Source organism: Marmota monax, unplaced genomic scaffold, assembly GCF_021218885.2.
Source record: "Marmota monax isolate L192 unplaced genomic scaffold, Marmota_monax_Labrador192_F-V1.1 WCK01_AAM20220418_F8-fsc00122, whole genome shotgun sequence".
Classification (NCBI taxonomy): domain Eukaryota; kingdom Metazoa; phylum Chordata; class Mammalia; order Rodentia; family Sciuridae; genus Marmota; species Marmota monax.
In genome coordinates this window covers 4,055,178-4,083,034 of record NW_026695223.1, presented here as the reverse complement: position 1 = coordinate 4,083,034, position 27,857 = coordinate 4,055,178, and the positions used below count along the sequence as shown (strand labels likewise).

The 27,857-nt window shown below is 46.3% G+C and overlaps 1 protein-coding gene across 2 annotated transcripts in view; it reads right to left on the bottom strand.

Moving 5' to 3' along the window:
• The window catches only part of Tbxas1 (thromboxane A synthase 1), a 217,743-nt gene that overhangs the window by 100,620 nt on the left and 89,266 nt on the right, over positions 1–27,857 (bottom strand). For both annotated transcript variants that reach the window (XM_046434075.2, XM_046434074.2), the window contains 2 exons: positions 22,972–23,065; positions 20,409–20,461 (listed from right to left, as the gene is read on the bottom strand). In XM_046434075.2, the coding sequence (XP_046290031.1) occupies positions 20,409–20,461; positions 22,972–23,065 (147 nt within the window). The remainder of the gene's footprint in view (positions 1–20,408; positions 20,462–22,971; positions 23,066–27,857) is intronic.

Here is a 27,857-nt window from a genome sequence, read left to right as displayed (position 1 = left end):
CAACCCAGGGGACCTCGGCGTCTCTGACCACTGCCAAACACCGAGCAGCTGAGAAGTGGGGCTCCCACAGAAGCTGCAGCCCCAGCAGGTTGAAGATGTACCAGGGGATCCAGTGTCGAGGCCTCAAGTTGGGCCCTTTGGCCATAAATATGGAAGCATCAGGAAGCTCAGTGGGGCAAGGTGGGCACTCATGGCTGGAGACTTGTCACTTCCAAAGAGTTGAGAGAGAGCTACAGAGAAGCCCCCGTGCTGGCGGACCTGGTGCTGGGCTGGCAGTGACTCCTCTGGAGGGGTGGTCCCCACAGTGCCAAGGAGTGGCCGTCGCCTGGAGTCCTGGGGCTCTCTCCCTGCTTGGCTCATGGGGGCATCTGGCCCCCTTTGGTTAGCGATCCCATCTGTCATTAGGGCCAGAGGTGGAGTTGGCTGAGGGGCAGAGCAGACCGTGACTAGGACACTGCTCCAGGGACCAGGGATAGACAAAAGGGCCTTGGAGTCCACCCCCGTCACTCTGAGCGAGCTGTGTATCAGCTGCCCTTGGAAGCCTCAGGGTGCTCAGGAAGCCTCAGGAAGCCCTGCAGAGGCTGCGGGCAGAGTCGGCCCTTGCCCACTGTCCCCTCCCAGGTGACCGGCCAGTCTGCCCCCTCCTGCTTCTTCATGCTGCTACAATTCCTGGTCGCTCACAATGGCCAGACCCTGGGCCTCCCACTCAGACCTCTGTACTTCTGCATTCTACATGAGAGCCTCCAGTTTCTTTCCCCAGGACTTTGTGAAGTGCCAACCTGATAATGCTATCCCTTGACTGGAACCCCCCAATGTTTTGCCAAGGCCAAGCCCTCTGGGTGTCTTCAGCACGTGACACCCAGCTGGCCTCAGCCCTCCATATTTCCCACCACTCCAAGAGCCAGTTCTGACAACCAACCTGCATCTCCTAAACCCTCCACCATCTCTCACTCCTGGGCCTTTGTACATGCTGTTCCCACCTCGCAGGGACAGCACTCCCTGTTCTTGCCTGGTGAACTCCTGGTGGTTCCTACCGATTGTAATTTTTTCTTGACCATCTTTCCATGTGATTTCAAGTGCTTTAAACACAGGGACCTTGTCTTGTGTATCCAGGGTTTATTCTAGAGTTAGGTATGCAATACGAGCTGTATAATGCTCATGGAGAGCCGGATTCTCATTTCAACCTCTAATCCCAGCTGTGTTTGGACCCTGCCTCTCTCCCTTAGACCAGGACAGCAGCCCCCATCTGGGCTCTCTCCACAGACCAACTCTCCCATCAAGGTCCAATCCTTTGTGAAATAGAAGCTGACCGTGTGGTTCCCTGGGACTCTTTCCATGCTTCCCAGCCCTCTGCAGGAAGACCTCTCAGCTTCTCGATGTGTAACCGGTGGCCCTTCTGGGGATTATCACCTCCTGTCGCCGCTGGTCTCACACAAGGGTTTCCCAATCTTCTCAGTTCATGACACCCTCAGTGACTCAATAATAGTTTTTTATAGCATCCCCCAGCCAAAGAAGTAGCCAACAGTCTCACTCTTAAGCAGTTAAGCCCAAACAATAAATATTCATGTTCTAATAACTTAGAGGACGTTTGAAAAAAAAAATGATAGACATAAATTGGAAGCAGTTCTCATAGGGGCTGACAGATGTCACCATATTTTTATAGCTATTTGAGATATCCCAGGAAGCCCCAGGGAGTTCACTGTGGCACCCTGGGGTGTCTCCGCACACAGTTTGGGAAACTTTCGCTCTTTCGGAAAGTTACTTGTGGTTCCCATATTTTCAGCTTTCCCCACGCCCCATTCCTTTCCCAGATTTCCCCTCTGAAGTGCCACCCACCCCCTTTGTTAGTCTGGAAACCCTTCCGTGCACTGGTGTCCCTGTCCCCTCTTCTGTAGAACCTTCTTGGGCCCTTCGCTCCTCGCAGTTTCCAAGGCACCCAGGGGTCTTCTAACCGCACCACACAATTGATCCATGGGCTCCTGCTGCTGTGTGAGGTTTTGGAAACAGAGCGCTGTCTTGTTTCCCCCTGTGTCCCCAAGGGACTAGCAGAGCGCCTGTCCATGGGGAAGTGAACCTCTGTGTCTGCCCTTCGAGTCCCGGGAGATCCCTGTGTCCTCCCATGTCCTGTTTCTGCTCCGGGAGAATCTGCAGCCAGACTTGGAGCCTCAGATCGTGTTTCTTTTACTCACAATTATCCTGCATTTCCCAAGGCACCCATGCCTGGCCCTTCTCCCTCACTGGGGGCTGCTCTCCCTGCCTCAGTCCGGCCACATGGAGAGGTGCCCCCTGTGGAGTCATTCAATCAGAGCCGCAGTCACCTGCACCTTACCTCTGTACAAAACTCAGGTCTGGGACTCACCCCCTGGGGGGCCAAACACGCAGAACCCCGCCCCCCATTGCCCTCATCCACACCTTCCTTCAGGGCTGCTTCCCACCAGTTGCAGGACAGACGTCAGCTTCAGTGTTAGCCTGAGCAGCAGGGACCCCCGTTACTTGGGAGTAGCCCTTCCTGCAACAGCCGGCACACAGTGACTGGACTAGGCTGGGGATGGGCCTGGCCATTTCATCCTGCCAGAGATTGACTGACTGCCCTCCTCCTTCCCTCGGCAGGAGAGAACTCCTGTGAACATCTTGCTCTCCAAACCCACCTCCCTGTCAGCTCTAGGAACCAGCCTGCAAGACGCGGGTTTAGCCAGCTCAAAAGCCATTAGCACAAATGGTAAGTGCCTCAGCCTGGTCATCAAGGCTGACCGTCACGGTGGGCGGCTTCCTGATCCATCTCTGTCTTCTCCTCTGCTGTGGACTCCCCCCCACTCCCCCAACTCCAGGTCTTCTCTCTATGCTCTCCTCGGCCTCCCCTTCCCGCGTGACTCCTCCAAAGCCAAGCCCCTCCTGGAAGCCTCCCCGCCCTCCCTGGCCTGTGATCCTGCCCGTTCTTGGCTTCCCATTGCCTGGTCTCCCCCGACGGCAGCCGTCCACGTCCTCTCTGGCTGTCATGTGCAATTTAGCTCATGTCTGTGTTTGTTTTCTAAATTAGAGGTCCAACTTCTCTGGGAAAAGAGCATGAGTGACTTTTTTTTTTTTCAAAGGGGAAGGGTGGTCTCTGCCACTGTCAATGGCTGCGTGCTATGCACAGAGCAAAGACTGCGGCGGCTATGGAGTGGACCCTGTCCAGAGTGGAGGAAAGGTCATAAAGAGGGAGGAGGGGCACCCTCCCAGAATGAGCAGAGGATTGATGAGCACTGTGTTTGGAGTTACAGCCTAGAGCCAGTCCCTTGGGTGTGTGGGCGACTGTCTCTACACTTGGTAGATTTCCCAAGTGTCAGGTTCAAAAGCAGGTTTCATGCCCTTCACTAGCAGCCCTCTTGCCTACTGCTGGGAACATGTGAGGCTAGTCCCTGTGTGGTGACAGCAGGGGTTTAGTGAGGGCTTGGGTTCCATATCACACAGGGCAGGCTTGAAGAGGCCAGAGGACTGTGGCTCTTACCAGGGGAGTCCCCAAGGAAGAGGACCCTCTTCTGCACACTTTCCTAACCACCCCACCCCACCCTCCTGTGGAAAACACGCACCACAGTGACTGCTCTGTGCAGGACAGGGCCTGCCCATGGCTCAGAGTGATGGTGGTTGGTTCCTGCAGGAGGCCTCGCAGCCAGGAGATCTGAGGATCCCACACAATGTGCTTCCTCTCCTGCGTCTCCCATACTGATTGTTTGGAAGCAGGCAGGAAGATAGCCTCCCCTCTGGCCCTCAGAGTCTTCATCGGTAAGATGAAGTGGTCCTTCTCATCTGGGTAAGTTATGGCTGTGTGCAGCTACAGGAAAGCTTTCTCCAGAGCAGAGCTAGGCTACCAGAGAGAACTGGGCAGCAAAAGGGAAAAATATCTGAAAGAAACCTATAACGATAAACCTCCCTCCCCTCTTGGATACACCCGCCCATTTAATTTATTCAGTTAATAAAACTTATTCCCCGGAGGGGAAGAGGCAGAGGTAAGCTGCAAACCAATCTGCCTGTGTGAGCAGGGGTTTACATGTATAGCTCATAATAATAATAAAAAAAGAGTAATTAAGAGATGTATTGAAGTATGCAGAAATCCTGAAGGACACCAAAGATTCCAATTCGAGTTACTGTCCTTGGCGCAAATTTAATTCCAGGGGGAAGAGATAAATAAAAATAAAGAAAAAACAAATTCAGAACAGATGTTAGGCAAGCAATTTTTTTCACAGTAAGAATCATAAACATGAAGAACAGCCTATAAGGCAAAGTTGTTGATGCAAACAGCATCGAGCTACTAAATAAATAGTTAGATGGCACCGCAGGGACAAAGACACATTAAAATAGTCATTTGTCTGTCCCTGAGTATTTTTGCCCACACGTTATGCCCAGGCATGTATATTCTAGGGTACTGGAGGGAGGTGTGTGTGTGTGTGTGTGTGTGTGTGTGTGTCCTGTTACGTAGAATACGTGCAGGAAATGCATTTGTGTGAATATGTAGCAAAATCAGCTCTCCCTAAAGGATGTGGGAGTATGTGTGGACTCCGAATAGGAATAGAGGGTTTGGCAAATCGAGGGCTTGGTATCATTTCTGCATAGACAAGGAGGCCAGGGGAGGAACCCCAGTGCCCGGGGAGGAATGTGCTGTCCTGAGCAGGGTCTTAGAAAGCCCAGATGTGGGACATTGAGAGAAAGGGAAATTTAAGGGCAGAAGAATTTCAGACAGAGCTGGGGAGTAACAAGAGGCTGGGAAACTAAATCAAGATGAAAACACAGACACAGGACTTCAGGGATGAGCAGCAGCGCTGAGATGATTCTAGTCCAGCCCCTGCCCTCTCACAGCTAGGGAATAAGGAGCAAAGAGAGGAGATGACTGGTTGCCATGCGCCATCTCCTGATGGCCACCTCTCACCCAGGAGGACCCTGGAGGGGGGCACCAGGGCAGGATGGAGGTGATAGAGGCAAGGAGGTGAGAGGTCCTGTGTGCAGGAGTCATGGAACTCTCCCAGAGCTGGTTGGAAAAGGGGCTCCCCAAAATGCTGGCTGACTGCAAGAAGGCCTTCCAAACCCAGGTCAGAGGAGCAGGGGACTCAGTCAGGATCCCCGCTACCCGGACAGTCTACACCAAGGGAGCTCAGAGTTCCTTTGATTCTCACACGTCAGACCTGTGAGGTACACAGGCCTTGGGTGTTTTTTAAGGTGAGGGGGTGGTTGAGTGACTCATTCTGGTCATTCAGAGTTAGGAAGACTTCAAATTCAGTTTTCTGATGCCCTAGGTTGATCCCCCAACAATAGGCTATTAGGAAATGACCCCTTGGAAGTGGGGCATGAGTGATCCAATGATGACTTGGGTGAGTGGATCCCAGCTGGTGCCATCAGAGGGGATCCTTCACCTTGTCTTTTTAACCTTTTGGGTCCCAAGATGGCCTTTCCTGGTTAGAAATCAATTTTGTACTTTGATAAGCTAATGATTGATGAGAATAATTAGGGGCCTCCCCCACCTAGAAGACTTGATTTTTAAGCACTACTTCCCACCCCCCCCCCACTTCTTTCATGTTCTCTAAGAAAATAATACCCATTATCAAATTAGCAAAATAACAGGATCTTCTGTTTGAGGTTTCCTTGGGAAAGATCTGTTATAAAAGTCATGCATAAGAGGCAATTCATTTAGTCAACAAATATTTACTGAGCATCTATTTTGTGTTGGGCACTATTCTAGGCACTGAGGATATCAGGAGGAACAAGAGACAAAGTTCCTGTCCTTGTGGAGTTTGCACTCTTACAGGAGGACAGGACAATAAATAATTACATCACCTCTTATCAAGGCAGGAGTGTTTAGAGTCCCCAAAGCACAAGAAGAGACAGTGGAATGGGAGAGCTTTGGGGGTAGAAGGAGAACCCACACCACCAGCCTGTTCCTCTTGCCAACCACATGCCCTCTCAGTTTAGAGTCACACATTTCTGTGTAAGTTGGAGATCATATGCTCCGCCCAAACCAACTCCCAGTGTTGTTGGGCTGATCACGTGAGGTACTCTATTGGAAAACTATTATGGATTGACATTTAGTATGGAAAGGGGCCCAGGGAACAAAGACATGTCTTTCTTTCAGTTATAAACACAAGATAGACAGCTCATAGAGCTCTCCCAGGTCCATAAAGGGCCCCCCGAGAGAATGTCCACTGCAGGATTGTTTGCCAGAGGCCACTGGTGTCTCCCTTGGGGACAGGGGACAAGCAAGATGCATGCAGGTGTCAGGCAGCAGTTAGAAGCAACAGACTTAATGGGCACTCAGCAATGTTCTGGATCTTGAAAGTAGAGCGCTAAGGGAGGATCCAAGGCCTAACATGAAGTGGACACATTACCATCGGCACACACTAAAGACTGTCCAAGATGGCGACGCGCAGTTTGTAAGGACATGTAAAAGAGCACACATCAAGTACCCTGGGGATGGGAAAGGGGATGGGGGGAAGGCATGTGTGTGAATAAGCCAGCATAGCACGCAGCAGGCCTCCCCAGCTCTCCATCGTAGCAAAAATAAACACTCCCCAGGTGAACTTCAAATGGAGGCAGTTAGTAATTATTGGTTGTAATGTTGGAAATTCACAGTGATGAACTAACTGCCTTTATCAATGGCTGTTTTCCTATGTGGAATTCTTTAGGAGTAAATGCTGCTATCTTAGAGATCCAAGCTTTCTCTCACAGCCTGTTCTCCATATTCTAGTCCCAAGAGGTGTCCTGGAAAACAAAATCTGGCCTGGGGTCAAGTAAACACACACACTGGACTCCTCACTGGAGACTTTCCAAGCACATATTCCATGAAAGGTGCTGAGCTGTCCTCCCGGAAAGAGACCTGTGTTCTTTGACTAACCCTGCATTTCCACCATTTGACTGGAGGGGACTCCCTGCTTTTATTTTCCATGTAACAATTATTATTGGTGATGGAAATGGTCCAAAGGACACACATTAGATTGTTGAATACGAGGTGGAAGATTCCAGATTCCAAGGACACTGGGAACTCTCCTTCCTTGTGCACTGAGTGATCCTTAGTGCACATTCTCAATGTCTTCATTCTCAATGTCTCAGCAGCTCTGCTACGATTTGAGCATCTGAGCCCCCACCCCCCAGTTCGTATGCTGACCTAATCCCTAAGGTGGTGGTATCAGAAGAAAGAGCCTTGGGAGCCGTTCAGGTCAGGGCAGAGCCCTCTTGTAAGGGATTAGTTCCCTTTAAGAGTTCCAAAGGAGCTGGGCCCTTTGCCTCTTTCCTCATATGAGGACAAGGGAAGGTGCCACCCGTGAATCAGAAAGCAGACCCTCACTAGACATTGAGTCTACAGGAATCTTCCCATCCTCCATGACTGTGAGCAAGACATGCTGTTGTTTATAAGTTACTCAGCTTGTGGTGTTTTGTTATAGCAGCCTGAATGAACCAAGACAAGCTCCAAGGGACTACAGCAAAGATGAGATTATTTCCCCCTTCATCGGGTTCAACCCCTTTCATCTTTGGAACTGAAAGGCAGAGTCAGGGATTCAGGTTGACTCATCTTTGTCCTTACAATCAATGACTTGCTCAATTCTGCATTTTTTTTCCCTCCAGGACATTTCTTCTGCAAAACTCTCCCTCTTTTCCTGCCATTTCTGATAATGCAAATCACTGTTTTCACAACTGGACGAGTGGAATGTACTTTGTTGGCCTGGGGATGTGGCTCAGTGGTAGAGGGCTTGCCTAGAATGTTCTTTGTTTGTTTTGTTTTGTGAATTCTGTCCTCCCCTGCACCCCTCACCTTGTCTTTCTCGCTCTGAGCATGCACACATTTCAGACCACCCACCTCCTTAGCACTGTCCTTAGGTCCATCTCAACTCCGGCCATTGACACGTCTGTCCTCTCTATTGCTGTCCCCACCATCCCCCTTTCCTGGCACACGGTCAGCTTCTAGTCTCCTTTGTGTCTCAGCCCTAGCCTCCACACTTCCCCCAAGCCTGTGTGCCTGGCCACTCCTCGCGGCCCCCTGCCAGCTCTCCCGTGTTTGGATGGCTGAGAAGCCAGTGCACCTCTCTCGGTGGGCTTGCTCTCCATGCAGGGTACAAAAGGGGAATCCAGCATGTCTCTTCCACAAAGGGTCCCATGTGCCTATGAAATAGTAAGAGTCTGTGAAAGAAAACCAGATTGATTAATAAGGGCCGGGACACAGTCTCCACGGGTTACTTGCAGGAGGAAGCCCTGAGATGGAAGGTTCTAGGGAGAGAAGGAGAAGTGGCGAGCCCACGAGCAAGAAAGCAGAAGTCAGCAACACAAGATGAAATTGGTGTGAAGCCCAAGTGTCGCAGGGAGCCGGTGGGAAAGAGGGAACTTGGAGGCAGTGAACGCGGAATGGAAAAGCAGACACATAAATTGTAAAGGTTTGGCAGAGGGGGTGAGATAAGAAGAGGAGGAGCTCTGGGTGGGGACTGCTGGGAATTTATTAAAACGAACTGAATTTATGGTGCAGGGCAAGCATTCGTTGGTAATGGGACTAGTTTGGTAAAAAAATGTGCTCGATGGCTCCCAGCCAACAGGAAGTTGGAGGCAAGATCACTGGGGTCGTACATTCCAATCAGAAATGCGTGGTTCACATTGACCGGCTGGGTTCCAAAGTGCAAAGACGGGCATAAATTTCCTTTGGAGTTCACCCTGGAGGTTTGAAAACAGAAATAATGGCCACCTAATCACGGTGGAAGGGGAACAATAAAGCCGTGCTATAATGGGTCCTCCAAATGTAACATGATATGGGGTCACTATGGAAGACAGGAGAGCAGTGCCTCAAAAAACTAAAAATAGAATCGCTACATGATACAGCAACCCCCACTTCTGGGTAGACACCCCAAAGAACTGAAACTAGGCACTTGAAAAAAAATATCTGCACACCCACAAGCATGGCTGCATTCATTCAGAGAAACAACCCAAGGGTCCACCAACAGACCAATTCATTAACAAAACGTGGACTATCCGTGCATGTGGCGGAATTCATTCAGCCTTGAAGGAAGCTCTGACACATGCTGCCGGGTGGATGAGACTTGAGGACGGCACACTATGGAATGAGGAAGACATGATGGGACCTCCATCCCAGAAACCTAGCTCATGACGTTCCTCCTGCCAGCCCAAGTGTGATGCATGGAGTCCAACCAGGAGGACAGGCTTCTTTCCGGGCATGTTACTTGTGATGTCTTGGGCTCGAGGCCCTGGAACCCATCAACAGGTGTGCATTTGGAGAAGGGTCAAATCCAAGATGCTGAGTGTCTATGTTGGGGTGGATATAAAGCATCCTACTGGGCTCTCAGCCTGAGGAGGACAAAGCAATGAGGCTTCCTTCTTACACCTGGGATGATCTGGGGAACCCAAACTCTAGCAGAGAAGTCTGTGGCTTCTGAAAAGCCTGAGAGCAGTCAAGAATCTTTTGGCTAAAGACTTTTGAAAGAAACCAGTGTCCATGGTGATTATGGGAAACAAACCGTGTTTGACAATGAGACAGAAAAGAGAGCCTGAAAAGTTACAACCTTCATAGGAAAGTGGACATTGTGTTCAACAACATCCCTATTGGTGGTTCATATGGACCAGACCCCATATTAGCCCCAGAGAAGATGCTGAGGGGACCACCCAGAGAAGAGCTGGGTTTCCTGTGTCAGTTCAATACCTAGATGCCCACTTCCCCTGTGGCCCAAGTAGCATCTGGAGGTGCTGACAGGTGTGTTGTAGCATCAAAGACCACAATCACCAGGTCCACCTAACAAGTGAGGACTGGCCACCCACTAGCCATAGGTTCAGGGCAAAAGTTGGTAATTTCCTCTTTAAGCACAGGCAAATGTAGAATCACCTACTAAAAATGTCTTCTTAGTGGTTAACGTGGGTATCCTGGAGGATATGTCAGAGACTCCAACTTTCATCAATTGGCCAATAACCTGGGAACTATACCCAGGGTGGGAAAACTTCATATGATGGGTTGCAGAATTCTTACAATTTAAGGGGAAGACAGGGAGACATGGTCTTAAGATGCAAGGGATAATCAAGGAACTTATTTTAGTAGTTCTGCTTTGTAATCTGCCCCAGGCATGTAGGCATCATAAAACTTGGCCACGCCTTGCTAGGGAATTACTTAGCTATAGAAATGTTACACACAGGACTGATCAGGAATAATTGGAATACATAGTAAACGACTCACACTCTGAAAGACTTAAGAGACCTAAGGAAGAAAGGAGAATGTGTTCTAGTTTAAAGATGAACTTCAATTATTCAGAATTTAGTAGAATTTCAAACATGCATATGTGACATATGATGTTTTATTTTGATATGTATGCTAATATCCAGAGGTAATTATGATTGAGAAATTTAGATGCTGTAGGCTTACCTTTTGCCCTATGTGAGGAATAAGTCTTAGAACTGGTATTTTAATCATTCAAGGGTTCTGAGAAGATAAAATGTTTTTTTTTTCTCATAAAATAGTGATCAAAAAGGAACTATCAGCTCTATGTAATTTAGAGTGCATTGCTTCTTTGAGTTTAGTGATGATTTTTTTAAAATTATGAAATCAAAGATGGCATGTCATTCTTCTCTTTAGAGAGAAAAGGAATGCTTTTTGCATTCTCAATTAATTAGACTTAAGAACCTCAAGAATTGAGTTAAGTTTGTGCAATTTTTGAGATTGTCTGTGCAAAGGAGTTCTTGACAAAATATATATGCATAAAGCCATGTGCTATCAGGACTTACTTCCAGAAGGGAATGCCTGACGAATGTCACAATGATTCATGACCATGTGATGTAACTCTATTATGCATTTTTGAGTTGAGCAACTTGGATTTGTTGCAGGTACAATTCAATTAAATATGGAATTTATTCTTTGAACTTATTAGCTAGAGATAAAGCTTTTATGCAACTTTAATTTGAGACGTTCTGTTGTTTGGGAACACACCTGTGCTGGTTGTCATTTGGGGGATAAAGAAGTTATTGATGCCATATTCAATTGTCCCTGATGGAGCATGGCTCCCTCCCACCTTGAGCCTGAGATACTACTGCCTGTGCTGGATTTGGAATGTGAACATCGAGAAGTGCAAAATGAAAGCTGTGGCTTGCTCTCCAGCCTCTGCAACCTTTCATTCTTTCCTGCTAGGTGCTCTGTCCCCAACTTCAGTGTGCCTCAGCCCTGGACCAGAAGAAGCCCAGAGGTGCCCCCTGAGACCTGACTTCCTCAGCCCGGATCTATTCCAGCCAGAGTGGCCCTTTCCTCTGTAAGTAATGTTGGGACCTTGGTGCTTTCTGAATTCTTGGCTCACATCATCACATCACCAGGTCTTAGAACTGGTGTCTATACCTGATCCAGCCCCAGGCCCTGACACCTGCATGCATTCCCACCAGACTCCCTTTGTAGAGGCTTCCCAGGTTCCTGAACCCCCTCCTAGTTGGGCCCACGTGCCCCAGGCAGACGCTCTGGTTGGTTGGCTGCTTTACTGAACACCTGACTTGTCCAGCTGACATCTCCTCCGCGGGCAGCTTTCCCCCAGGCTCTCCATGCAGCCAGCATTTGCTAGAATGGATAATTGTCAACTCACACTGCACTTACCCATCAACTTTTCCATACTTAGCCCACCCCAAGTCAATGGGCAGTTTCTAGCCCTTTCCGTCCTGCTGCCCTATCCCCCAGGGGTAAATATTCAGCTGGCCAAACCTTTCGATGCAGGAGAGCCACACAGATTCCTTAGATATTCACACCCAACGCAAAAACCTCACAGCGAGATGTTTTAAATTGTTAGTACAGTTTTGTAAGCCTTTTGGCCAGAAGGATTCTGGGCTAAGGCTGGGAAATAGTTTCCACAATGGTTTGTGATTTTCAAGAATAAGAAGGTATTATTGGGCAGGGGGTGCCTGCCCTGGGCCTGCAGCCAGGCGCATGAGCCCAATTTCTGAGGAAGCCTTTCAGGTTGGATTCTGCGGCAGCTGTCAACAGTGGGCTTTGACTGATTTTGTCAGTGGTTTCTCAATCTTAAATCTCAAGCGGCCACAAAGCAGCTTATAATCTCCTAATGTAGACTGGCAGGGGTTCAGTCGTCAGCTTGGAATTATCCAGTTTATAACTGGGAAAGACTTGGGATATCATTTGGTCCTTCAGTTTTCCAGTGGCTGATCTTGACTCACTAGTGGTTATGGAATCCATTGAGAGCGTCATGTCCAGCTTGTGATTTTATTTTAATGAAGAGAATGGAATAGATCAAAGTGGTTCTTACATAGTAGATAAGGTGTTATTTTGTAAAATGTTTATTTCGAGTGGGCGTGTGGACACTGGATTGCAATGGTCAATCTTTTCTTTACTGAGGCTTGTAATTAAATAGGGTCAAGGTCACTGATCTAGTCCAAGTGTCTAAGTAAACTGATGTTGTAGAGGGAAAGTGACTGGCCTCAGTCCACTAAGTTAATGAGAGAATGGGTGCTGGAATTTGTAACCCCAGTTTTCAAACATGCTCTGTTGGATGTTTCTACCCAAAGAAGATGGAATTATTATAGGCCCTCCATCTGCAGCACTGTGGGTCACAAGACTTGGACGGCAGTAGTCACTAAATAGCCAGCAGCCCTCACTTCCGTGTTCTCATAGAAAGGGTGGGTATGGTCTGAGACAAGTGGGGTGAAAGAAGAATCAGAAGTGCAGGACTTTAAGTGAACTTCAGAGAGGTCTTTGCACCAAGTCTAGGAAACAAGATGGCCTTAACCATAGGGATGCTTTGTGGCCGTTCACCATTAGGTATGACAAGAGGTCTGACCATGGCAGGAAGGTGAAAAAGAGTCAATGAAAGAGTCATTCAAGAGTTGTGGGACTCTAGAAGAATTCCTCTGCCTCCCTGTGGTCTAGGATGCTTATTTATCTGAGGACAATTTTTCCACTGGGTAACTCTGCCTGTCGGGCCATGCATTGCCTGATGTCCCATTGACAGCTTTCTTCCTGTTCTCCAAGGCCTCCTGTTGTGTCAGGGTATTCACTTTTATAACAGAATGGCTCCAATAAATGCAATAACAGTTTAATAAATTCCATTCATTTAAAAATGTGCACCTATAGGCTTCATGTTAGGGACTAATCTATTTTGATCAGTAAGAATATTGACACTTAACTCATTGAATGACTCCCAATAACTAGGGCACACAGACTACCAGGTGTCGTGTTAATCTTGGTTCCAGACTCACTTGACCTGAGACTGGTGATTCCCAGCTTCCCTTTCACCACTGTCATGAAAGATGACTTTGACAAGCTGGGGTGCTGGTGTCTACACAGTGCCCACAGTTTGGCCTCGTGGTCAGAAATGTGAGGGTAACTTAGAATTTCTGGGCTGGCTTCATGGGTACTGTTTTCTCTCCTTGACTATAATATATTTTCATTGTCATCAATTCCTCTGGAAACTGAGCCACATTTTGAGGTTAAACACTTAGCACCGAGCTTCCCCCTGAGGTCTGCACTCCAGCAGTAGAGACTTAAGGTTTCTGGGCATTTGTGTCTATGAAGCTCTTCTGCACTCAGCCTGATTTGTTCCCTTCTTCAACACGAGTGATTCTACAGAGCTCAGTCCAGTGTAAAAACAAGTGTAATCTGGGCTGGGGATGTGGCTCAAGCGGTAGAGTGCTCGCCTGACCTGCGTGTGGCCCGGGTTCCATCCTCAGCACCACATACAAACAAAGATGTTGTGTCCGCCGAAAACTAAAAAATAAATATTAAAAAAAATTCTCCCTCTCTTTCTCTTTAAAAAAAAAAAGTGTAATCTCCAGGCGTCAGGTGCCCTGCTTGAGTGTGAAAATTGTGTTTCCTCGAACAGATTAGCAATAGCTTCCATCCTGCCCCAAACGTGGGCACATTTTTAAGCCCAATGTATCCAGATGTCTCATGTCTTGTAAGTCAACTACCACATGACACAGAGGACCATGTGGCATCCTTCAGAGCCCTGTGATCCCCAGAGTTCTTGATCTGTGACAGTAGGCTGGCGACATAGCCGCTGGACTGTGTTAAGTGAACCCTCTCTCCGCTGCCCTCCACCCTCGTCTAAAGGGTCCATAGCATGGTGTTCGAGAGCACTTACCTAAGAAAATTCTCACACCTCGGTCACTTCTAGAGCTCAAGCTCTCCTGATAGATGGCACCAAGAAGCGGAGCTCACAAAAGTGTTAACATGACCTTATTATTTTCATAGCTGGTGCCACATGCTTTTCCAGACATATGACAAAGTCCTCAACTTTCTTTCTGCTGGGTGACAAAGTGCTGTTAGTTCATGCATGCTAGCTAATTTAAAAATGCTGCTAAAGACCTCCAAGTTGGAGGTACATGAGACACCTCCCCTTCCTGTGGCATGAACTTTGACACTTAGTGTCAGCCCTTTTCACCCGAGGCTTATTTGCTTGCTAAAACAAATATTTTCAGCATGAGGAGCCAAGGTTCCCTGGGAGGTCGATTGCTTCAGGTTATGATACCACTAAGATGTTCTTGGGATACCCTGCTGCTGCAGATATAAAAAGCTATACAAATAATATTCAGATAGGGTATTTGATGTGGTGTGTGGTTAGGCATTGCAATGAAAGAGAGAAGTTGGAAATATGCATAGAAGTTAACAAATGATGAAAGTGACAGTTGATAAAAGTAGCATTTCAAACCAGTTAGAAAAAGATGAATTTCCAGATGGTATACCACCATCTAAAAAATGGTGGATCCTGCATTAATCAGCTTTCAGGCATTAAAACAAAATGTCTGAGATAACTAACTTATAAATGGTTTATTTGGGCTTATAGTTTCAAGAGGTTCTGGTCTATGATCAAGCTGATCCATTGCTTTGGGCTAGTGGAGATGCCTGATGACAACAGCAGGGAGCACATGGCAGAGCAAACTGTCACCTAATGGTCAGAAAGCAAAAGAAGATGAAGGTCTGGGGCTCCCATAAACCCCTTTGAGGGCACAACCCCAGTGGCCTAAGGACCTCCCACTAGGCCCTACCTCCTAAGGGGAGTACCACCCAGGGGACCAAGCCTTTAACACGTGGGCCTTTGGGTATCAACATCCAAATTCTAGCAGATCCCTACCTCCACCCTTGCCCTCACATAAATTCCTGCTATGTCAAACATCCTAGTGTGTGTGTGTGTGTGTGTGTGTGTGTTGCGAAGGACTGAGTCCAAGGTCTCATGCATGCTATCCAAGCTCTCTGCCACTGAGCTACATCCCCAGCCCAAACATTTTAAGTTTTTTAATTGAAATTCTGAAATCCTAGAAAAATGAAAACTTTGGGGGGGGGGAGGTAATATCCTTGATTAAGAGAGCCTTTCTGAGATATAATATACAGATGTTGTTAAAATTAAGTTCATTAACACAAAAATGTTCTCCTATTAGAAAAACTACACAATAAAGTCAAAGACAAATGATCACAAGGAGAAAACATTTGCAACACATATTAAAGATAAATGGTTACTTTTGTTCCTATGTAAAGAGCTTCTACAAATTAACTGGAAAAATATTAACAACCCAATAGAAAAGAAGCAACAGATTCCTCAGAAAACAGAATACAAAGGATTTGAAACATATGAAAAAATTCTCAAACTTGCTCATCATTAGAAAAGTGCAAATTATAACTACAGTTATAATTGTGACCACTGATTTTAACTGCGGACATATTAGGGACCTGCGGCTCTCCTATGCTTATTTATGGGGTGTAAATTGATGTAATCCCTAGAGAGAAACTTAGTAATACTTATCCAAATGAAACAATGTAGATAGCCTTCACCTAATAATTTCATTTCTAGAAATTGACCCTACAGACACACCTAGGCAGAGGGCAATGATGTTATGTGTGGGAGTATTTACTGCAGAATTGTTTGAAAAAGCAAAAGATAATCATCAACTAAGGACTTATTTTAAAAATCAGGATATATATCCATACAATCAAATCCTTAATAAAAATAGAATAGCATTTAACAAGAATGAATATATTGAAATAGGACAAAATTTCCAAATGCTATTAATGAACAAAACAAGATCAAAAATAGTGTGGGGCTGGGGTTGGGGCTCAGTGGTAGAGCGCTTGCCTAGCATGTGTGAGGCCCTGGGTTCGATTCTTAGCACCACATATGAATAAAAAAAATAAAGATTCATTAACATCTAAAAAAAATTTTAAAAGAAAAATATTGTGTCTACCTAAAATTAAAAAATAAATATTAAAAAAAAAAGAACCGTGTGTATCGTAAATGACCCAACTGAGTGTGGGCAGCAGAGCTTGCCTCTGTGGGGAGGTGGCTAAGGGTTCGGCCGGGAACAGGTGTGCTTCTCTGTATTCTCAATTGCTCTTTATGAATTGTGCATGATATTCATGTTTGCCTGCTCACAGCTAATGTTCTAAGGGGAATGTAGATTATGCAACAGAGCTGGCTTCGTGGAAGGACCCAGGGACGTGCATGCCACTTAGTAAGATAGAGCAGCATAGGGGATGGGTGCCAGGAGCCATCAAAGTCAAGTTCAACAAGAGGAAGCCGAGTGTACACTAGTGATCAAAACCCAAGTGATGTGGAGGCAAGAAGAAGTGGGGCTGAGGCAAATAAAAGCAGTGCCGCAGAGCCAGGGCTTCAAAGACAGGCGCGGTGAGCAAGGGGAGCTTGGCACGGGGCCTTTGGTTGTCGCTAACGAGCCCGGCTTGGGTCTCTACGTAAGTAATTAGTAGCAACAGCTCAAGAAAGGCTTGTTTTCCACTGGATTACAAAGTCAATTACGAACTGGCGGGGGCATAATCTCTATCCTGTTTATGTTGAATCACCAGTGCATGAGGATTATGTTGAAATCATCCTTATCAAGTTTGGGAAGGGATATCAATCCAATTTGGGCTCATCCTTCCCAGAAAGAGGCCACAGGTGATCACTACCTGGCGGGAGGCTATCCTGAGCTTAGGTAAAGCCTGGCTTGCTTTGTGTCGCGTGGCTGGTAGTACTGCTGTTCAACTCAGAAGTGGTCTTGTCAAGTGCCACAAATTAAAAAACAAAACAAAAAACCATGTGGTTGTGTACCAGTCCCTGGCTTCACATGCAAGTTCAAAGAGGCAGAGGCCCTGGGTATGGTGATATCTACACAGAGCCTGGCAAAGCAGGATATGTAGTTAGATGCTTGGTAAAGACATTTGTTCTCAGTGGTGGTGGTGACAGTGGCAGTAGTGATGATGAACACTGATATCACTCCCTCTTGATAGAATCCTTCCCCAGCCATGTCCCCCTCTCCAACATAGCACTGAGTGGGAGGGGAAAGGGGGCGGAGCCTGTTCTACTTGTGAGCCCTGACCCCTGACTGAGCTGCCCTGACCACCAGATCATAAGCACAAATAGTCACCATGGTTGGCTGTCAGGTCCAGAGCAGTGAGGAGACCCTTGCTACCCACATTCTTCTGTGGGTAAAGGGCTTGCCATCATCTAAGGGCCCAGCGATCTTGTATGGTGTCCATAGTGTGAGGTTTCACTGGCCAAATGAGGAATCAATCTATTATCTCAAGTTTTAGGAGGACAAGATGGGATTCTATTTCCTAATAATAAAAGCAGACTAAAATCAATGTCATTTTAACCACATTGTTTCCTAAAAGAAGGTTCTTTGCTGTCTGTTGAATGTCGTCCTCTTTGACATTCCCAATCTGTAAAACCGTTTTGCAGTAAGAAAGTACTATTTAGAGTTAGAAAGGAGCCTAGATACAGCCTCATTCAGCTCTGCCACTTTTGCCCCAGACCCAGATTGCTCGAGACCCGGGCGAGGACCCATTTACAAAGAAGTTGGCATCTCATGGCTTTTCTTCTTCTTTATTTAAAGGAGAAAAAGTCATTGGCTTTGTATGAAGAAATTATGCCATCACCTTTCTTTTTCACCAGACGTGGGAACAAAGAGTAGAGATGATACTGCAATTTTGATCTCCACAACCTCATTTGAAATCATTCTCTATGATTTAAGTTTTCTTGAAATAAGAAGGATAAATTGTGTGAACTTGTGTAAAGTTTGGGGAAAAATTTGATTGGACATCCTGTTGTCAAGGAAACCAATTCACTCCACCTGTCTCCCCACCCCTCACACACATACATCAGTTAGCACAGTGCTTTTTAAACTCTGCACCTGACGTTTTAAATTATTTAAAAATATCCAGAGTTTTCACTATGTAAGAAATCTGATTAAGAAGTACTAGAGGGAGGTGATTCCTTATATTCAAACTCAGAAAGGACTTTTTCTAATGCTGGTGAAGACACTATCATTCTGAGTCAGTGCTCCGTTTCAACACATAGGAGACAGCCCCCAAGGCCAAGGTCGAGTCGAATGTAGAAAGAGACTATTGGAAGGAGAGAGCTGGAATGAGAACCTTTTAAAAGTAATAGAAAGCACAAGAGTAAGAGAAAGGTAAACAGTCTAATCCCTTAAGACTTGATGGAGTGCCTACCCGGGTAAAGCCAGAAGTTGGGCACAAAAAAGAAAACTAAACTGGGGGGGCGGTGCACACCTGAAATCCCAGTGGCTTGGGGGACTGAGGCAGGAGGATGGCAAGTTCAAAGCCAGCCTCAGCAACTTGGGGAGGCCCTGAGCAATTTATCAAGACCATGTCTCAAAAGAAAAAAGAAAAAAGTACTGGGGTGTAGCTTAATGGCTAAGCACTTCTGTGTCCCAACCTTGTCATACAGAAAAAGAAAGAAAAGTTAAGTGAAGGCCAAGTTGAACTACTCATAGGGTGAGGTAGAGTTGCTTCTTATTTAAAGATGAGCACTGTGTCCACATGCCCATCAAACCTCACTGCACCGTTAACACCAGGCTTGGCAAAAGGACTTGCCTTGGCCTTACAAGGCTCACACTGTGCCTCCACCCCTGATTTTGGGTTTGGCCACATAACTTCATTCAGTTGATGTTAGTTAACATGGTGAACCACTGCTTCCTGCTCTCTTGAGTCTTTGCCTTTGCCATGAGAAGACTCTGCCCTGATGAGCCTGCTCTTCATGGAGGAGGAGAGTGAACAGCAGACTCAGGACGGGTCCCCTCCCAAGCAGACCCACCAGGAAGTCTAGAGGGGCCTTCCTGCCAAGCAGGGCTTAGACGGGCCCACTCCAGCCAGTGTTTAGACATAGATAATAAATTGTGGTTTATGCTACTGGGTTTTCTTTTGGGGGGGTTGTTATGCAGAAATGACAAAGTAATAGAGGATAACTAATATACAAAAATTTATTAGTTTTTCAGAATCATAAAAAAATCAAGGAGTAGATAGAAATGCTTAGCCAGAACTGTGGGTCTCTTGGGTTCAGCCATCTCCACAGAGTAGAAGCCAATTCTTTTCAAAAACGAGCACTGAGAGAACAGATGTCCCCGAATCCTATGAGCAGAAAGGCTTACAAACCACTGGACCCCATTAGGCTGTGCAGTGGTCTAACAACAGAACATGAATGCCCTAAAAAAGTTTCCATTGACCTGGGGATCAGGAAAAGGCCACTAGTTGTGACCTGGTGACTAAGGAGAAGCTATGTAAGGACAGGACCCTGGTATGGAGGAACAGTTGAAGACCAGTGTGATTGACACCTGCTAATCTTTTTTTTTTAATTGTATGTGTACTGTACACGTATAGACAATATTTTTTTTAATATTTATTTTTTAGTTATCGGCGGACACAACATCTTTGTTTGTATGTGGTGCTGAGGATGGAACCCGGGCTGCACGCATGTCAGGCGAGCGCGCTACCGCTTGAGCCACATCCCCAGCCCACACCTGCTAATCTTGAATAGAGAAAGTGGCCTGAGCGTGGGCTTGTGCACCAGATCTGGACTTTTAGAAACGGAGGAGCACACTCTGAGGCATAAAAAGAGAAAATTCAGGAAAAGTAAAGGGAAGAGCTATGTTATTCCACACAGGGCCATATTTCCCAGTGTTTTCAGGACAGTCTTGGTTTCTACCATTATCCTAAGCAATTATAGCATTTCCTTTTACTCTCCAAAGTTTCCTGGACTGGATGATAAATTGTATGATAATAGTATTGCTGGCAGGGCACTGTAGCCCTAGGGTTGAACCACACAGGTCCAAGAAAGATTTTCATGAGTTCATGGGGCGAGACCCGTCCTGGTCATCAAGGCAAATTGACCTTCTTGCTTTGAGGCCTGGAGGGCCACATTGTCCCAGTGTATCCTTCTCATAGTGGTAGGAAAGTGGAGATAAAGGAACCCAGTCCAGCAAGCTTTGAAGGCCTAGAGTGTATTTCAGGCTGCAAGGTGCTCCCCGCCACCCCCCACCCAGGGGTTCTTTAGGAACGTTGTCTATACGGCCAGGAACCCCCTTTGTGGACCCTTGAAAAATAGAAATACTGTAGCACTCCCATTCTTGACATTACATCAGTTCAGGATTCAGAAACCAAGATAGATAGAAGAATTAAGCTCCGTTCTTACCCACACAGAGATCCATATTGTTTTCTGAGCTCCATTTGGCTTTCCCAGAAACCCTGAGGAAAAACAGGGCACTATAGTGAGAAAAAGATGAAGCAACATTTCAATTATTCAAACTTATTCAGAAACAAAAAAAGATTTGGAACAGCCAGAACACAGTTATATAAACAATAAAAAAAAAAAAGAATTGAAGTTATATTGCTTTCAAGTACTGTGGGGTATGGGATAAATGGATAACTTTTAAAAAAATTCTGCCAAGTAAAGCTCTCAGCAGTTCTGCGTTAATGGACAGAGGAGATCATCAGGACTTAAACTATTTGTGGATAATTGCTGCTAAAATATTTGAAGTGGTTTGCTTTCTCAACTGTAATGTTCCCCTCTGAGATTTGGTTCCTGTTCCTATCATTCTTGGCCAAGTCCCTCTTCATGGGCCTATGTCTGTGAACTTCCACTGCGTCCGTCTGAATCATTACATATTTGGAATTCTTGTGATCCAAGTGAGATTTTAACTAAAACCAACATATTCAGCAGCACATAAGAACCTTTGAGTAACTTTAGGATGAGGCGCTACTTACATCTCATGGTGAAGTGTACCAAAGATGCCCATGGGATGGGCGGGGTGGAGGTCAGATGATCCTAGGTCCACTGTGCTGTAGGGTTAGGGTCGTGTGATGGAGATGGGTGTGTGTGCAGGCACGGGGAAGTCCCGTGGGTTGGGGTGGGAATATGTCAGATGTGGTGGGAGTGAAGTGTACATGAAATGCACCTGGGTTGGGTGGGCGTGGGTGGAAAATTCTAGATGTGGTGTGGGCATGTAGTAGATGAGCAGGTGCACAGGGCTGGAGTGGAGAGTCAGGGGTTAGAAACGGATAGTTCCTTTCCTGAGTAGATGCATGCTCTCTTCTCATTAACGCCATTGAATTTCAAAGTGCAAGTCAGTTCTCTATCAAGGAAAGATTATGTGAATGGAAAAGCAAGCCATGCAATGAGTACATTCTAGAAAGTGCTTGGCAGGGTTTAGTACATACAGAGATGACGGCTGAGAAGGAGCATATGTGGGAAGTCATCCAGAGGCAGCGGCTCTGTGTTCTCCTCACATCGACAGTTAACACTGTTCCCCTCAAAATGTTAATACCAAATTAATGACTCAGTGGAACCCGGCAGATCATTTCCCCCTAGCTCCGTGTGAAGTTTACTTTCTTTACGTTTCCTATCTGGTTTGTTGTTCTATTTTGACACTTTTAAATTTCTTCACACTTGCTGCAAGGATCCACAGGAAGCCTCAATGAGCTATTGTCTGTGGGTTTGAGACTTGTGAACTGGTCACCCTGGAGAGAGCCATGAGAGAAGAAGGTGTTTAAACCAAGCCAGGAAGAGAAAAACAGCCCACAGTGAAGGGTAGAGAAAGGACGAGAGGACTGGGAAGGAAATTGGGAGGAAAAGGGACAGGAATAGTTGTGGTCATTTTCTATCGAGCGCCAAAGGCCAGACTTTGCAGGGCAGGGACAGGGGAAGTGGCCAAGAGTGTTAGGGGTTATTATCAGGGTTAACCCAAACTCTTCCTTCCTGCTCTTGTGTGGCTCTTCATACTCAGGATCTGTTGGCTCCTGATGTTGGGTCTGGTGTCTGGGTCCCTTGAGTTGGCAGAATAAACCAACAGCCCTCTGAGAAATCCAACGTGAGGGAAGAGCAAACAAAACTGTAGGTGATGGGGACCTGGGTGTATCTAGAAATAGGTACTGGCCATTTCCACTTGCAGGTCGCTCTGGCAGATCAAAGGTGACATACTTAAAATAAAGCATGCTTTCTCGCCGCACCAGCGACCCCCAGCCTTCCCTTGTGGTCACCCCACGGGCACTCTCTGCATCAAGACTCAGGCTGATGTTAGACTCATCTTCCCTTCAATCCTCTGCACCTTACTGGTCACCAGAGTTCTTAATTTTGTCCCCATGTTCTTTTCTGTTGGCTGTTGTCCCCACCCCGCACCAAACCCTTTCCCTATCAGCCTCCATGTCAGCGACACTTAGATTCTTGTCCCTTGAGTATTGTTCTATTTTGATGTCCCTCTACTACCCAGAGATGGTGGTGGATGAAGAATCCTTTGCTCGCCCTCCTGGCCTGAGGTGTGTCGCCCGTCTCCCTCACACAGCCTCCATCCTCAGCCTCCTTCCCTGATCTTTGGCTTCTAGGTGCTCCAGGCAGCTGGCTGACCTTTGCCACCCCCTCCTGTTGCTGTGTCCCCTCACATGTGGCTCCTCACCTGGCATGGTATCCTTGTCTACAGCACCCCCAGGACCCCCTACTTTAGGAACTCCCCCAGGATGATTCTGCCCTGACACATCTCCTTCTCCTCCAAAGCAGAACCACAGCTACCATCTGTACTGCCCAACCGAGCCCAGGGCACCTCCCACCCGGCGTTGGACACCATTGTTTGGTGGTGCACTTGAGGGTATGAGTTCTACCGCTGCGTTCCGGGATCTGGCGTATTTCCATGCTCAATAAATGGGGTTTGGGGTGAATGGATGAACGACAGAACTTCCCCGGCCTCAGCAAGTCAGGGCCTTACCTGGCGGAAGAATGTCAAGTTGCCAATAAAAGGAGAAGGCCTGGGATGTGGGACGCCCAACTCCTCCAGCCTTGAGAATGCCGATGTGGAGTACCTGGAGGGAGAAGCCAAGTTCAAACACCAAGAAACTCAAGTTTGAGTCATGACTTTGACCCTGTTAGGAATCAGAAATCTTGAGTTCCCTGGAAGGAAGGACAGGAGAATACGCACCGAGTTGACCCATCTAAGGGCAACTGAGGGACAGAGTCCTGTGGCAGGACGGGAACTCAGCAATGCCTCTTCTTGAGTGGCAGGTTAAAGATCAAGGGATCCAAAACCTCAGGGCTGGGTCTGCCTGAGGGATGAGGGGGTCTGACTGCCCCCCCCCCTCCCTGAGAATCCCATCAATAAACTTCCCAAAAGGAACCTTACCCTGTTCGGTTCCTCTGCCTATCAACCTGCCATGAGTTTGGAAAGGCAGGTGACAACAGCAAAGGCAGAACACAAGTCTTGCGTGCATCTGCTTGTTCTGTTGATCAACACTGACTTCCCCTCCATACATAACCTGTCCCTCGTCACAAGAAAAAGAAGGACAGGGGCCAGCCATAGAGAGGAGATCCTGTCACCAACCGCTTAGGACCCCTTCGAGTCTTGTTTTCCTGGCCTGAGACCATATGGAAAGCAGATTGTCTTAACCCCAAATCAGGAAGCGTGGTCCGACAGATTTCTGTGCCACTTCCCAGGAGAGAGCGGCAGTCTGAGAAGTGCAGCGTGGCTGTCACAACATTGGAATTACCAGGATAGTTTAGCAGTTTATGGGAACAGAGGGAGAACCCAGCTAAAGTCAGAACTGGCTCCGAAAAACCTGGACATATGGTTCGGATCCCTCACCAGCCAGCCAGTTAGGTCGAAAGTTCAGTTAGTTCAGAAAAACCCATGCGTCCAACTGGGCGTGCAGCACCATGCAGAGATCAGCCAAATCACGATTTAGGGGCAAGGCAAAATAACAGGGAATAACACTATTATCCGGCTTCCTAGAAGCACCAGAGCTCAAAAAAACAGTGTCAGGAGAATCGCTCGCTTATGGCAAGGATGGAGTACTTGCTACATTTTTTGACCTTTTCCACCTGTAGTCTGATAAGGAGCACTTAAGAACATTTCAGCCAGTACTCAGATATTCAGAGAAAGGACAACAGAACTTAGGTTCTGAGTGTGCATTATCCTGAATAATAGGTCTATTTTAAAGAGCCTGCAAAAAATAAAATAAAATAAAGGGGCTGCAGGGGAGACCCAAGCAGGGTGATGGGGAGGGTACTTCTCCTCCCAGCTCTCCTAAGATTTCCATCTGGGGCATTATTAGGTTTGAATGAATTCCCAGGACGTCACATTTAAGTCCATGTTCAAGTGTAATTATAAACCCTCCTCCAGAGCCACAGTGAATTACACCGATTAGTCATGCCAATATTCCTCTTCATTAGTGCATGTACCAAAGGTTGACGCATAGCATAGCTGGTGAAAGTTGTTCTTTCAAGGGGGTGATGATATTTTAAGCAACTACCCTTGCACCCAAGGGGAAAGATCACTTAACATTTTCTTTAATGTCCTCAGATTGGGAGTCTATGTTGATTTCTTCATCAATTTTTTTGTGTGTGTGTGTGTGAATTATTTTCTAAATGGAATCTCTAATGGGTGGAAAGAACTATGAAGATCTTGGGCCACGTAATTACATCTTAATTTTGTAATTAGATGTCTTGATTGTCTAATTAAAGGACAAGAAGTCTGTGCCTAATTACACATGCTAATTATTATGCAAGTCCATGCCCTAATTATGTAACTGCACTTACAAGAACACTGCCCGTGTGTCTCTGCACAAAATTTGGACATTTTCAAACATATGGCATCAAGCAGAGAGTGTCCTGGCCGCAACCACAAACTTCACTCTGCAGCCTGGATTCAAGTGCAGACTGTGAGCGTGTTCAGCTGGGGATTGGCCCAATATCGTCATCAGTAACCACAGTCCCTGCACCCAAATCTGCAGGGAGAGAAGTCTGCCACCAGACTTAGAGCAGAATCTCGTCTTGTTCTTACTTCCTTCTCCGCACACGCATCTCCTGCTGTCTGGCCCCAGGGTCCACACACAGCCTTCTGTCTCTACAGCTCTGCACCCAAATCCATGGACTCCACTTGTATTGGGGTTGATAAGTTCAAAAAGTGAAGTGGAAGTCTACCTCCAGGATGTCAGAGAGAGACCTTATGGGGGAATAGGGTCATTGCAAACATCATCATTAGGACGAGATCATACTAAAGTAGACCTAATCCAAATGATGGGGTTCCTTGTTTCTGGTGTTTTAAGGCAGCCAGTTTGGGGTACTGTGATGTGGCATCTCTAGGAAAGCGATACACAGGAATACCAATGGATGGGTTTTAGACAGTTGATGGAAAGATTTTTTTAAGAATTTCCTCTTGTTACTTTAAAACTTGTCATTGTCAAAGAAATTTTTTTATATCAAATTGTGTCATTAATTCCTGTGCCATCCAAAAATGTACAGGTGGCCTGGGATGCTACTGTGAAAAGCAGGTAATGTGCCATCCCCGTGTTGTGACATTTAGAACAGCTTTCGTGTGACAGGAATTAATGTGAATGTGTCACACGGCGATGATTATGGACATCTGTCATTGTTTACATTAAGGATACTTCAGTTGGAAAATGACAACTGAAAGTGTAGATAGCCTCAGACAGCATTCTTTGGTCTGATTTTCACAACTAAAGCAGGCATTAAATACTGCAGGACTGTGTCCTGAGGTTCTGGTGGATAAACTTATACTGTCCCTTCTCAAAACACACTGAACCATAGGGATCACTTTCAAAATCGAGCTCAAATTTTGAAGGTCAAAGATTTTCCTCAAGACAATGTCATCTCTTCATGGACTCAACGTAGGTGTGAGGCCCATGTTTAGCCCCAGAGCCACTCACGATAAACTGGGGGATGTTTTTGATGAATCAAAAAGAGCAAAGAATTCCTATTTGTTGAGCTGTTTTTGCAGATGGCAGAGGCTGTGGATGTCTTTGAGAGGGTGAAGAGTTCTTTGGAAGGTAACACTTTTCCTGGGATAAATATAGTGATGGTCTTAGACTAAGGGAAGTCAGGGTCCCACTCTTTGGAGAAGAAAAGCCCTTTGTCATGATGCCTGGCTCTCCGAGGTCTCACCAGCAATTCTGAAAAAAGTCATGATCACATCAGAAGCTTTAACAGAAGCAGGGCCTTAAATTGCTCTCTTTTAAAAACAAAGTTTTGTTAAGAAATAGGAGCAGAATGTAAGATTTGTTGGGTTTCCAGAAGGTAGATCTTAAAGTGCTTGACAGAAATTTGAGTAAAAAAACTAGGAGGAACTATCAGGAAGAAAACATACTGTTGTTTTATTATAATTATTTCTAGTTCTTTCCTCTGTGAATTATTATATGTTTGAGATCAGATTCTCTATATTTTTTCTGTTTTTATTTATCTATATGTCTACCTTTGTACATTTAACATAAGCAAAAAATCTCCATGTTATTAAACCTCTATGAATACTATCTTCATGACTATATAGTATTCCTCTTGTGGATATTTCATAATTAACTAAATTATATGTATTGTTAAGTATTTATACTGTTCTCAATATGTTTATCTATTTTAAGTCCTGCTACAATAATGAATATCTCAGTGCCTCTGAGTTTTCCAGTATTTTGTGTATAAAGATGTTCCAAACCTGAAATTCATGAATCACTGGGTTTGAACATGGATATGTAATACCAAATGCTTTCTGGAAAGTTTTCCCCTGTTCATCTCACTGTCCCATTCCTATTTCACCAAATGCTTTCATAGAAATTCTTTCCTAATCTGGTAGACACATCAATACGTCTTTCTTTCTTTCATTATTAGAAAAAAAATATTTTGTTATTGCTTCTTTTCTGAGTTCAAAAATATTTCCCAACTTTGAAATCCTTCCTCCCTTCTTCCCTGTCCCCTCTCTTTCATCTCCTTTCTTTCTCCTTCCCATTTCCACTGTGGCTTATCTAGGTGCAGGCAGAATTGACTTCTCCCGGCTGATTAAAGGACTGGTTAGAAGATGAGCCATCATTGGTAGGTGACCACAAGCTGACTCCCCATGTGTGGGCACAGAGAGGGAGATGGGTAGATGAATTTGGAATAGCTTCCATTCATTTAGTTAAGAATGATCTATAGTCTTGTTGGTTGAGATTATATCCTTTGCTTCTCTTTTCTGCGCCCCCCACTTCCTCCCTCACAGGCACAAGTGAGAAACTCTAAGGACAGAAATAGCCTAAGTCAAGCCTCGAGGCAGATGTTCCTGGGAAGACCCTGAAGCAGTTGATGTGAGCCTCTCGGTTCCCCTTTCAGCACTGAGGTCTGCTAGGACACTTTCATTGCCATTTTTGGTTCCCTGTCCTTCCCTCAAGACCTTGCTCTCAGCTTTCCCGAGGGCTGGGAATCACTCGGTGCACATTGGCCCTGTGTCGGTAGCAGCTGGACGACCCCCTAAGCTACCACCTGCAAAGAAGAATGTCCCTTTACTGAACTATAACGATAGGCATTTCCCCCTAGAAATGAAATTCTGGTATCTCTTGCTCAGAGGAACTTCCCAGCTTCTGGGGAAGAGAAATCAACCTCAGAGGGAATGCTGAGACAGGGTCTACCAGGAGAGGTGGCCATCAGACTGTTCCCTCCCTGGGATCCTGGATAAACGATCCTGCCCCTGCCCTGGGGTGGCAAAGGGACAGTGTGCCCTACTGCCCCACCGCCTTTCTCTCTCAGGTATCACGCCACCTCTCTCTGTTGAGTACCTTGGTGGTGTAGGTACATGGGTCTCTTCTGATCCTTTTCTCTAGCTTATGCCAATGCCTTACT